This window comes from Myotis davidii, unplaced genomic scaffold (genome assembly GCF_000327345.1).
Source record: "Myotis davidii unplaced genomic scaffold, ASM32734v1 scaffold641, whole genome shotgun sequence".
NCBI lineage: Eukaryota > Metazoa > Chordata > Mammalia > Chiroptera > Vespertilionidae > Myotis > Myotis davidii.
Window position 1 is genome coordinate 2,416,529 of NW_006293232.1, and position 13,616 is coordinate 2,430,144.

The 13,616-nt window shown below is 38.7% G+C and overlaps 1 protein-coding gene across 2 annotated transcripts in view; it reads left to right on the top strand.

Moving 5' to 3' along the window:
• The window catches only part of MRE11A (MRE11 homolog A, double strand break repair nuclease), a 73,889-nt gene that overhangs the window by 14,521 nt on the left and 45,752 nt on the right, over positions 1–13,616 (top strand). For both annotated transcript variants that reach the window (XM_006766868.2, XM_006766869.2), the window contains 5 exons: positions 2,702–2,816; positions 6,980–7,165; positions 8,694–8,865; positions 10,693–10,773; positions 12,983–13,109. In XM_006766868.2, the coding sequence (XP_006766931.1) occupies positions 2,702–2,816; positions 6,980–7,165; positions 8,694–8,865; positions 10,693–10,773; positions 12,983–13,109 (681 nt within the window). The remainder of the gene's footprint in view (positions 1–2,701; positions 2,817–6,979; positions 7,166–8,693; positions 8,866–10,692; positions 10,774–12,982; positions 13,110–13,616) is intronic.

Here is a 13,616-nt window from a genome sequence, read left to right on the forward strand (position 1 = left end):
GACACTCTTGGTGCACCCCTTTGTGGGCTGTGTGCACAGTCTTGTTGTAGTTAAGCCTTGGTTGTTGTAGGTATCACTGGGAGGAATTGACTTCCAGGCCAATTGTCTGTGAGAATCAGCTGTGTCTGCAGTGGCAGAACCTCTGTGCTGGTCACACCCTGATGGGGCAAGACTTGCTTCAGTGGGGCTTTGGTGCTCACTGAGTCTGCCCCCTGAGTGTGTCCCTTATGGATCTGAGGAGTTATAATTTGGATGGTCCCACTCTGACCACTGGGTACACTGGTTCTAAGGAGGTGCTAATTTAGCCCAGCTGTGAAGCAATGCAAGCTGCTGTGGGGCCTTGGACCTTCTTTTGGATGTTCTGGGTTTCTCTCGAAAATTTTTTCTTTAGTATCTACTTATTTTTCTTTCTTTTTTTCTTTCTTTTAGACTTAGAGAATCCTGAACATACAATTAGAGAGTAATTAGATATTTTGGAAGTCTTTGAAAGGGCTAAAGCTTCACTGTCCAGTGCAGTAACCAGCTAGCCTCATGTAGATGCTGAGCACTTGAAATGTGGCTCATCTGAGCTGAGATATGCTAGCAGTGTCAAATATATGCCAGATTTCAACGACTCAGAAAAAAATGTAAAATATCTTACCTGTTTCTCTTGTTTTACTCAATGTGGCCACAAGAAAAATTTAAATTATAAATTTGGACTGCACTTGTGACTCACATTATATTTTTATTAGGCAGTGCTAGTCTAGAGCTGTCATCTCTAATGCTCAGAAAATTTGCCTTATCAACTTCACTGTCTTCAATTTATTTAGTGTCCAGTAGGTAAAAGTCTATTTGCTAGGCTTTATTCCATATGAATGAAAGACCAATGACATTTTTAGAGTGCAAAGTTTATTTTTTGTGTTTTCCCTGGGTTAAGTTCAGCTTGATATTTTGTTTTATGGATACAAATAGCTTTATTATGTATAGAGTATCATAAAAATTATATTCTATGTTAAATCAACCTTGAAGTACCCTGAGAGAAGTTGGGGGAAAATTTCATACTGTAGCCTTAACATAGTTTTTATTACTTTTTTGAGTGATTTTAGTATAATAGAAGCCTTAGAAGGTCATATTTACATCAGTTGTCTTTGAATATGTTCATAAAATAATCAGTTATGATGGATGGGTTTATTTAAACACTTTTTCTAGGGAGCTTACAGTCTTTGTCCATTTTGTAATTTCTCTAACAAGTAGAAAAGCGTCATGATTATATCTTCAAGTTACGAAAAATGAGATTGAGGTATATGTCTGATTTTGCAAGTAATAGAGCAGAAGGTTTTCTTAAAAGAACTGGTATTTTAATCATTACAATGTTAGGGTTCATAACTTCAGCAAATGGTTGATCCTCTCACTTTCAGACCAAAGACATCTCGTTATGTTTCATTCATCCATTTTCTCTCTAACTCTCATCTCATCCTGTCTTTTTTTCCTTAACTGGACTCTGCCTACCTTCCACCCCCTGCTTTCACCCCAACCCTTCTCTATACACGCTAGAACTCTTTTTACAGTTAGCAATTCTCTCGTTTCATCAGGAAATTTACTGAGTCAAGTATTGAATGTTGCCTCGGCTCTCTGACTGGCCCTGAGGTTACTGTATCCCACAGTTTTCTCACAGCCTTTTAGGGGTTCAGGGCTAGAGAGTGGGCCAGGACGATCCCTGTTCTCCTGGTTCCCTGCTGCCACTGTTTCCTGCCTGCAACCTCCCTGCTCCCTCAGAGCTAATTGACAACTGGCTAAACTGCCCTTTCCTTTCCCTCAAAGTTTTTCTCTACCTACAAGTTTTGTGAGTGTTCTCAGTGCTTCAAGACTTAAATAAATCCACCTTCTAATGCCCTAGACTTTGTATGCCTTGACTTTTCCTCTCTAGTTATGGGTTCTGCGTTCCACCATCTATTCCATTGGCCACACTCTAGGAATCCTCTTCAGAGGCTAGGCCTGTTCTAGCTCTTCTACTTTTGCATTGTTGGCTTTTCTCCAAAGCCTTGCCTAATCTCTACATAAAGTAGCAAGTTTGTCCCCTCACTGATATTCCCCATTTTAACATTCTGACTTTTTCTCCTTTTATAAGTCTTAAAATGGTAATCTGTGTGTTTGCTTACTTGTTTGTGTTGGCCTCCTCTACTAGACTAAGCTAATCCTCTGGGGCGGAGGAAGAATTATTTAAAATTTATTAAATTATTAAACACAGTATTTTTTATTGTAATATTCAGCACAGTATTTTTATTTAAAAACAATATATATGACTATTTACTTATAAATACATTTATTTTTTATCTCATCCCTCTTTCTGTGTATTTTATATTTGTTAGATCAGAAGTGCTATGTGCTTATAGTAAAAGGATAATGAAAACAGTATTTTAAATAGAAATGTTAATAACAACTTAATATAGAAACTCAGATTTTTATTCCACATTTTTCAGATTTTGAAGGTGTATATGCTTGATAGGAAAACAATCTTTGAATTCATTTTACTGCTCAGCAGTTGTCATGCAAGAACCTGGAACATATTCATTTGCAAGTAATGATTCAAGATATCAAATATACCTCTAATTGGAAAATGAAATATTTAGAGAAGCACATAATTTAGAAGCAAAACATATTTTTCTTTTTTTTTAAAACCAAGTAAGAAACCAGTTTTCAAATAATGTCATGTCCATTTCAGGATCCATTCCAGATGAAAGGCTATATCGAATGTTCCTCAATAAAAAAGTAACAATGTTGAGACCCAAAGAAGATGAGAACTCTTGGTTTAATTTATTTGTGATTCATCAGAACAGGTAAAAGTATTCTCTGGAAATTGTTGAGTCCAGTATTGAGGTTCTCCAAATCTGTTTCCAGACTTAACCTATTTGAGTAAAATGCTCCCCATTTTTTGAAAGTCGTCAGTGCAGGGTCAGGCAAGACTTAAGATATGCTTTGTGTGACTGCATTTTAAAAGTTTTCAAAATATATTTATACCTATAAAAGAATATTTAGGGCATATGCATAAGGTATAAGGATAATCATAAAATGAATATGCCTAAATATAGCAAAGAAGTGGAAGTAGTGCCCTTCTCTGACCCCATTTCTTGCTGCATATCCTGGAGAGAAGCACAATTATCAGTTTTTCTTTATTGTTTAATCACATATATATCCATTGGTATAACTGGAACCTTGCTGTAAATTTTGCAGCTGGCTTATTATGTTCAATACTAAAGGCCCGGTGCACAGATTCATGCACCAGTGGGGTCCCTCGGCCTGGCCTGCGGGGATCGGGCCAAAACCAGCTCTCCGACATCCCCTAAGGGGTCCCGGATTGTGAGAGGGTGCAGGCTAGGCGAGGGACTGCACCGGTGCACGAGGGACTGCAGGAAGGCTCCAGGGCATGTCCAGCCCATCTTGCCCGGTCCTGATTGGTCGGATCCCAGCAGCAAGCTAACCTACCAGTCAGAGCATCTGCCCCCTGGTGGTCAGTGCACATCATAGCCACTGGTCGAACGGTCGGACCCTTAGCGTATTAGGCTTTTCTATATATAGATTATGTCTCAAGTGTATCCATTTTGCTGCTTAAAAGTGTAATTCATTTTTGCTGATGTATACAGTTATATTTTTTTCCTATTAGTGAATGTTTTATATTATTTTTAGATTTTTGCTTTTTAAAACCTTATACACATCTCCTCGTGCATATGTGCAGGTGTTTTGCCAGATTATTACATATAGCTGGATCAGCTTTCTTTTGTTAGTAGTTTTAAGAAGTTTAATCTTACTGATAAGGTGCAGGAATGGCGACTTGAAGAAGCAAGATTTATTATGTGATCATTATAGTAAAAAAGTGTGAGATGGTAACAGTGATGTCAGTGAGAAAACTGAGCAGTTAAGGAATAATCTCAAGGGATTTGGGTTTGATTTTTAGACACTAGATATATGTTTTCTACATAAAAATATTCCTAGGTACATGATCTTGCTCTGATTTCACTTCCTGCTCTGCCCTGCATACATTGTGCTCAGCCACACTGATCTCCTTGCTGTTTTGAACTCACTGAACACATTCCCACCTCTGTACCTTTGTCATCTACTTGTCCCTCTGCCTAGGTCTTTCTTCCCTTGCCTGCTAATCCCTTACATCCATGTTCTGCTCACTTGTCACCTGTCAGAGAGGCCTTTCCTGACCACACTGTAGGACATCTCCTTTCCATGTCCCTTTTTTTTACCTTTATTATATCCATCACTACTTGGCAAATTTTATATATATGTATATATATATATATATATATATACACACACACACACACACACATATATATAGTCTCCAAAAATGTATACACACACTTTGAATAATTATAAAGACAGTGTTTATTAAAATACATTTCATTTTCAAAATTGAGCTGTCAGCTGTTAAAGTGTGTATACATTTTTTTGAGGATGCATCTTGTATTGTTTGTGTCCCTCACTAGGACAAGGACTTTGTTCACTTCTGTGTCTTCAGTATCTAAATATTTGTTGATTGAATATTGGTTTGCATTAAATGAATGTTAGATCAAAGTATTTGAATATTTTTACTTAAATTCCCAGCAATATAAATTAGTGTTAGGAAAAACTTTTCCTTCTTGTTTTGACTCACATTGGTTTTCACATATCTGTACTAATAAAGAGCTAATATGCTAATGGTCGGGACGCCATAACGTGTATGACCAGACCATTAGCATATTAGCTCCTTATTAGCTCCTATTAGCAGGAGGCTGCCTGCGTGTGCTGCGGGACAGGACGGAAGCGGGAAGGCACCCGGAGGAGATGGGATCATCCCGTGCTGGGGAGGGTGGGGGTGAGAGCTTGTAGCAACCCCCTCACCAGTCCTTCGCCACCTACCGCTCGCACTCATAGCACCCCGCCGCCCACCTGCCAGGGGAAGGAGCACAGCGCAGCATGGGGGAGGCTTCCATGCTCTCCTCTGGTGCCATGACAGGGCGGAGCCTTCGCATTGCTCCTGAGAGGGGCAGAAGCGGGGAGGCGCCTCGGAGAAGGTGGGACCAGCCCGAGGTGACTCGGGGGACAAAGGGCGGGGCTTGAAGCGTCCAGAGAAGGCCAGAGGGGTCGGGGGCTGGGCCAGGCATGCTGGAGCTCTGTGTGGAGAGGTTCGGGTGTCAAGGCAGGGCGGTGGGTGGGTGGGCGGCGCCACTCGACTTCGTGTGCTGGGCTCCTAGTCTTTTGTAATAATAACTAACCTCGGAATAGAACCAGAGTTTGCAAATCACTTATTCATATGATATTTTATTTAATATGGAAAACTCTTATCTCTTATGTAAGTTTAACGTTCTTCCTTTAAAAATATATATTTTATTGATTTTTCACAGAGAGGAAGGGAGAGGGATAGAGAGTTAGAAGCATCAATGAGAGAGAAACATCGATCAGCTGCCTTCTACACACCCTCTAATGGGGATGTGCCTGCAACCAAGGTACATGCCCTTGACCGGAATCGAAACTGGGACCTTTCAGTCCGCAGTCTAATGCTCTATCCACTGAACCAAACCAGTCAGGGCAACATTCTTTTTAAAAAATACATTTATAAATATATTTTTATTGGTCAGAGAAGAAGGGAGAGAGAGTTAGAAACAGAAATGATGAGGGAGAATCATTGATTGGCTGCCTCCTGAGTACTTCCTACTGGGGGTCAAGCCTACAACTCAGGCATGTACCCTGACTGGAAATCAAACCGTCACCTCCTGGTTCATAAATCGATGCTCAACTACTGAGCCACAATGGCTAGGCAGACTTACATTATTATTCTCATTTTTATAATCGGTAATAAAACAGATGATGTTAAAAAAATGACTGGGCATATTTAGATATTTGTTTTTATTCTACAAAGTTTCAGCTTACCTCACTTTTATTTTCTGTGTTCTTTCTTTTTTTGCTGTATAATTCGACCAACTTACAGGTTTTTACTAGTGATAGAGCTCATGCTTTTCTGACTTGCCCAAAGCAGGTTATTCCTCTTTAAACCTTTCGTAATTTGTATCTAAAAGTAAAATTGACTGCTTTCTCTTTTGGGTTTCCTACTTGTCTGTGTCCTGCAAATTTGTAAGCCCTTGGAGGAATGAGATAGTATCTTTATATTCTCAATCCCTTGCACACAGAAGGGGATGTACCAATGCTTTAATGAAAGGAGAATAAAGATCTGTATAGATCAGTGGTTCCCAACGTGGGGCACATTCCCCACAGCGGGGCAATTTGATATTTAAGGAGGGCAATTAGAGAATGAGTTGTTAACAGTGAATTTTTTGCATTTCTTATGGTTCTAGTGCAGGGTTGGGCAAACTTTTTGACTTGAGGGCTACAATGGGTTCTTAAACTGGACCAGAGGGCCGGAACAAAAGCATGGATAGAGTGTTTATGTGAACTAATATAAATTCAAAGTAAACACCATTACATAAAAGGGTATGGTCTTTTTTTTTTTTTTTTTAGTTTTAATCATTTCAAACGGGCCGGATCCGGCCCGCGGGCCGTAGTTTGCCCACGGCTGCTCTAGTGGCTTCATATAGGGTATGTAAATATATATTGTGACATATTTATCTGTTTCAGTCCTCTAATACATGTTTTGAAACTTTATTTGCTATTTTTTTATATCACTTCATATTATTATTATTTTTTCAAAAATTTCTTAGTGACTTCTTCCTCAGTACTTCACCTGTCCTTTCGTTCTTTTATTTTTCTCTTTCATGGATGTCATGTTCTTTGGAAGCTTGTTTAGAGCGAGTTAATGGCCTTTCGGCTTCCTCTCCGTAAATAGGAGTTGACTTTTTGAATAATAAGAATTATATATCACAGAGGGGGCATCAGGATTTGAGATGCTTAGGTGGGGCATGGCCTAAACAAGGTTGGGAACCACTGGTATAGATACTTAATATGAAAATTTTTTATATCTGAACATTTATATTATTTATTTTTTAAAATCTGGGTATAGGAGTAAACATGGAAGTACCAACTTCATTCCAGAACAATTTTTGGATGACTTCATTGATCTTGTAATCTGGGGCCATGAACATGAGTGTAAGATAGCTCCAACCAAAAATGAACAACAACTCTTTTACGTATCCCAACCTGGAAGTTCAGTGGTGACTTCTCTTTCCCCAGGAGAAGCTGTGAAGAAGTGAGTAATTGTTATCTTTTCCAAACCAACTTAAAAAAAATCTGCTAAAATATTCTAATTATCCCAGAGTTTCAAGGTGCTAATGGTATGGTTATTTGTATGATAGGTTTATTTATAAAGATGGATCTTTAAAAAAAAATTTAAAAATACACACACAGACACACACACATACATACTAGTATATCTTTATTGGTTTCAGAGAACAGGGGAGAGGAGGAGAGAGATAGAAACATCAATGATGAGAGATAATCATTGATCAGCTGCCTCCTGGAATGCCTTCTACTGGGGATTGAGCCCAAACCTGGGCATGTGCCCTGACCAGGAATTGAACCATGACCTCCTTGTTCAGCCACTGAGTCACACCGGACACATATCTCATTTCTTTTGGGGGCTTGCCGGCTTAGACACCCCCCGCACCCCCCTACCCCTCATGCACAAATGTCATGCACTGGGCCTCTAGTTATATAATGATGTAGTTAATAGTGATTGGTAGTGGTTTTATTCTTTAATCCTCTCAAGTTCTGGTTGTTAAGATGATAATAAGTTAAAGAATATGATAATAGGGTATAAGTTAGCTGTTTTTTTCTTCATAGTGTGCTGCTAATTTATTTTGTATATGCACATGCACGTTTACACACACATAACACATATATGTAATAGTATATACTATATATACTACTATAATAGCCTTGATAACATTTTATTATACTTACTGTTATGCTTATCTTCTACTAAATTGAATATTTGTTCCTGCAGAAAATGATGGAAGAGTGGATTTTATTCTGAGGAAGAAGAATATTTAACATTTTTTCCCTGTGATATAATGTCAAATTGCTAAAAATATTTTTAAGGGTATGATTTTATAAAGAACTAGAGGCCTGGTGCACGAAATTCATGCACTTGGGGTGGTGTGTTCCCACTGCTGTGGAGGCGGGAGAGGCTCCCACCATCGCTGCTGCCCTTGCCAGCCGTGAGCCCAGCTTTTGGCTGAGAGACGCTCCCCCTGTGGGATCGGGCCAAAACTGGCTCTCCGACATCCCCTAAGGGATCCCAGATTGTGAGAGGGCGCAGGCCAGGCTGGGTGACTCCACTGGTGCACGATCGGGCCAGGGAAAGATCGGGCCAGGGGAAAATACGGGGAGAGCCAGCCAGGGAGGGACTGCGGGAGGGCTTGAGGGAGTGTCTGGCCCATCTTGCTCAGTCCCAATTGGCTGGACCACAGCAGCAAGCTAACCTACCAGTCGGAGTGTCTGCCCCTTGCTGGTCAGTGCACGTCATAGCAATTGGTCGACTGACTGTCTTTCTCCTGGTGGTCAGTACATGTCATAGTGAGTGGTTGAGCAGCCTTAGTATGTCATTAGCATATTATGCTTTGATTGGTTGAATGGCCAACCGAACACTTAGCATATTAGGCTTTTATTATATAGGATTATTTTGTAAAAACTTAGAAATGTGGTAGTTTTGGTGTGCACATTTTCCTGGGGAAAGTTACAATGTGACTAGCCTTTCCTTTCTCTCCTCATTTCAGACATGTTGGCTTGCTTCGGATTAAAGGAAAGAAGATGAATATGCAGAAAATCCCTCTTTGCACAGTTCGGCAGTTTTTTATGGAGGATGTTGTTCTGGCTGATCATCCAGACATTTTTAATCCAGATAATCCTAAAGTAACCCAAGCCATACAAAGCTTCTGTTTGGAGAAGGTAATTCTTCTAGGTAAAGGTCAATGAGATCTACTTTAATTGAGAAATTATTTACATTGAATGAAATAATTCAGTAGAGGTTAAGTCATTATACCGGATAGGATAAAAGTAGGTTTACAGTTGTTTGTATGGATAATAATAATTAATAAACGATACAAGAATAAACTGTTTCACATACTAACAGCTGTAAACCTACTTTTACCCCATCCTGTATTTGTTACAGTCTCATGGAGCCTGTAAGGAACCACCTTTGTTCAGTAAATGAGCTTAATTGTATAAAAAATCTTTTAAGTCTTCCAGATGGAGGAATGTTATATATCATAGAAATTTGAATTAAGCCTCCCTCCCAATTCCTTTCCTCCTTCTCAAAAACATATACATAATCATTTCTTTTTACCCTGATTTGATCATTTATTTTATTTATGAAAGCAGGCAGTGGCTTTGATTGGGAATGGGAGAATATTATGATAGATGAGTAGAACCTTAACCTCTCTAATAATCTGCATTAGGCATCCCTTTCACCCTAAAAGCTACCCCAAGTAAAATCTTAAAATGTGTTTGCTATGTACCTTAACCCTCCCCTTTCATGCATTTGCCACCCCTAAACCTCTGCAGAAATTCTAGAGCCACTACTGAAGTTTGTGAATGCACTTAATAATATGTAAGTTAACAGCTTAATATTCATTGCTGAAACTTCATTCTTACTTTGTGTTAACTCTTCTGATTTGCATTTTATTATCATAAAAATCATATGAGGTAGTAATAATGATAATAACAATTATCACTGATACTCATTGCCTGCTTATATATTCTGGGCACCATTGACAACATTTTGCATTTAATCCACTCAACAATGCTGTGGATAGATTGTCCATCTACATTTTATAGAGAGGAACTGAACCTTAGATAAAGTAACCTGCCCAGTGTTGAAACTTTACCAGCAACATGTAACTCACATAACTGAAAAGGTTAAGAGTATGCTGGTTTTAAAATGATTAGATCAAGAAACTCAAATTAAGATTTTGGGTTTCTCTATCTGTTTCCAGCCCCATGCCACCCATTCTGTTTTTGTCTTAAACTTCTCTATAAGGAAGGTGTTTCACATGGTGGCTCACAGACTTATACCTGTATCATTTCCCCCAGTAGATCCAGATAAACCCCTAACATTGGACTGAGGTCATGTGCTTGTTCCTAAACCCATTATCTGAAGCCAGGGAAATGGGAAATGAATAAACTGGTCAGGCCTGAATCCGGGAACCCAGGGTCTCTCTACTTTAGCACAGCTGACAATTTTTTTAAATTTATTATTTTTTAAAATACATTTTTATTAATTTCAGAGAGGAAGGGAGAGGGAGAGATAGAAACATCAGTGATGAGAAAGAATCATTAATTGGCTGCATGCCCCCTGCTGAGGGTCGAGCCTGCAACCTGGGCATGTGCCCTTGACTGGAATCGAACCTGAGCCAAACCAGCTAGGGTGGACAACTGACATTTTAGATTGGGTAATGTTTTGTTTTAGGAAGTTGTTCTATGCATTGTAGGATTTTTAAAAAGTACATATTTTTGTTGATTTTTAGAAAGAGAGGAAAGGAGAGAGAGAGAAACATCTATTAGGCTGCCTCCTGCATGCTCCCTACAGGGAATCGAGCCCGAAACTTGGGACTATGCCCTCCCCTGGAGAACTGGCAATCATGGGACGATGCTCAACCAACTGAGCCACACCATCCAGGGTGCATTGTAAGATTTTACCAATATCCTGTCTGACCTCTACCCACCGGATGCCAGTAGTATCCCTCCCTCAAGTCATGACAATATTTTTATTTTGAGATTGAAGAAATGCTTGAAAATGCTGAACGGGAGCGTCTGGGAAATGTTGGACAGCCAGATAAGCCTCTTATACGACTGCGCGTAAGTCCTATTTTATTTTATTTTTGAGTAGCTTCTATTTTAGATAAGTTGAACTTTATTGACTTTTCAGAAGATAGTATTGCAGAGTTTATTTCACTCTTTCGCACCTTTGCCCAAGTGATCCTGCTGCGTAGAATGTGCTTCTCTCCTTTCGTACTTCCTTTAACACCCACTTAAGCTTCCCATCTTCATAGAAGCCTTTCTTGACCTCCCTTTAGATTTGATATTTCTTCCTTTGTGTCCTCAGTTTACTCTGTACATACTTTTTACAGCATCATTTCATTCTGCTTGCAGTTATTTATTTACATGTTTGTCTTCCTAGTCAGCTTGTGAATTTTTTGATGACTGTTTTTTTCATGGCTGTACCCCTGACCCTCAGCACAGTGCCTAGTACATTGTGAACACTCGATAATGTTTGTGTAATGAACAAGCTTTGTGACTCCTAGGAGGAGAAAATCACAAATAAAGCTAGGCCGGAGTATAATTGTTAAAACATCTGAAGAATCTGGGGAAATCCAATAGCTTGAGCATTTCACATTTTCTGTTTTATAACATGGCAACTGTGGAGATGGTCTGGGTACCACAAACATAGTTGCTCTGGGAGAACCACGTGTTCTCTTTTTCAGGGCAGAAGGTCCCATGTTTCTCATCCATGTCTGCCTAAAACCATTAGAACCAACAAACTGAAATAGAAAATTGGCATTCCTTTTCCTAAGCACAGACAATTACTAATTCATTTCTGAAACAAAAGAACAGATAGTTCATGTAAGTAATATTCCAAAAGTACATTGTATTAACCAGAGGCCCCTCATTAATTCTTTGACTCAGTGGATCAATATTTATTGAATACATTCTGTCCTGCATGCTGGGGACACAGTGATGATAACACAGAGGAGCTGTTGAACTTGTGGAGCTTATGGGAGGTGGAGCTGTGAGACACAGTAAACATATAGCAAGTAAAAGAACAAAAGTCGGTTCGTGCTGAGTGTGATGAGAAGCCTGAGTGGTTGGGGAGTAGTGTGGATAGGCTGGTGATCGGTGTAATGCTGCTTCCAGTGCATTGCATTGAGCACAGCTAGTTTAGGAAATGATTACAGTTGACCCTTGAACTGAGGGTTTGAACTGCGTGGGTCCACTTATATGTGGGTTTTTCATGAAATACTGTAAATCTATTTTCCTTATGGTTTTCTTAATAACATTTTCTTTTCCTAGCTTTATTGTAAGAATATAATATACACATAACGTACAAAATATGTGTTAGCCAACTGTTCATTTTATCGCTAAGTCTTCTGGACAACAGTAGGCTGTAATTTTGGGGGGAGTTAGAAGTTATATGTGAATTTATGTGTGGAGGGTCAGCACTTCTGACCCCCACTTTGTCAACTACCTATCTCTTAGAAAGAAATGTAGTATTTTTCTTTGTAAAGGTCTTTGTACCACTATATACTTTTTAAAAAAGAGAGAGCCTTGAGGGTGATTGTTAGCTTTAAGTAGATCCTGTGTTTTGAAGGGTAATCATTTCTTAAAGCTCACGGATTTGATTCTTTTTCTACATGGATTTTCCCAGCATTTATTCTTGTCAAAGTGAGAGAATATAATTAAGAGGATAGACCCCTTAACTAATGCATCTGAAGCCAGCATTTTATTTTGGTGGAGAATTTTCTTTCTGTTTTGGAAGTTTAAGATTTTGTTTAAAATTCCACCTCCTTTTCAGATGGTACCTCTGGTGCCTAGGCTACAAGTGTTTTCTTTTTTTTATTATTATCCTCACTTGAGGATATGTTTTTATTGATTTTGGAGAGAGGGGGAGAGAGACAGAGAGAGAGAGCGAGCGACAGACAAACATTGATGTGAGAGGGAAACTTTGATTGGTTGTTTCCCATACACACCCTGACTCGGCATCAAATCTTCAATCTTTTGGTGTATGGAATGACACTCCAATCAACTGAGTTATCCAGTCAGGGCACTATTAGTGTTTTCATGGGCAGATGTAATTATTCCAATATTATGAGAATTCTTGCTATATCTTGATTCCATTGAACAAAGTGTTTTGCATAAGCTTATAAACTTTCAAAGCTTTGTTTTTGCAGTTGAATAAATGGCATAACACTCTTAGGATATTTAAAATGAACTGTAGAATATTAATTTATTAACTTAAAAGTATTGAGCATAAACCTAAATACTGAAATGACTTATTCTGTATTTCCAGGTGGACTATAGTGGAGGTTTTGAACCTTTCAATGTTCTTCGGTTTAGCCAGAAATTTGTGGATCGAATAGCTAATCCAAAAGATGTTATCCATTTTTTCAGGCGTAGAGAACAAAAGGAAAACACAGGTATGCTAGTTATTTTTACAAATTTAAAAATGTTCTTACAGGGTTTATTGTAAATCAGTCTTTAATAAAATACAGATAATAAATTAACAGTTGAATAATTAAATTTCTTCTAAAAATTAGATAGCAATATTTTATTTTATTTTTTTGAATGTGGTATTTTTTTAATATAAATCTTTATTGTTGAGATTATTACAGTTGTTCCTCTTTCCCCCGCATAACTCCCCTCCACCCAGTTCCCACCCCACCCTCTGCCCTTAACCGCCCTCACTGTCCTCATCCAAACGTGTACCGTTTTTGTCCAGTCTATTTCTACACCCCCCACACCCCTTTGCCCCCCGAGAATTGTCAGTCCACTCCCTTTCTATGCCCCTGATTCTATTATATTCACCAGTTTATTCTGTCCATCAGATTATTTATTCACTTGATTTTTAGATTCACTTGTTGATAGATATGTATTTGTTGTTCATAATTTTTATCTTTACCTTTTTCTACTTCCTCTTCTTAAAG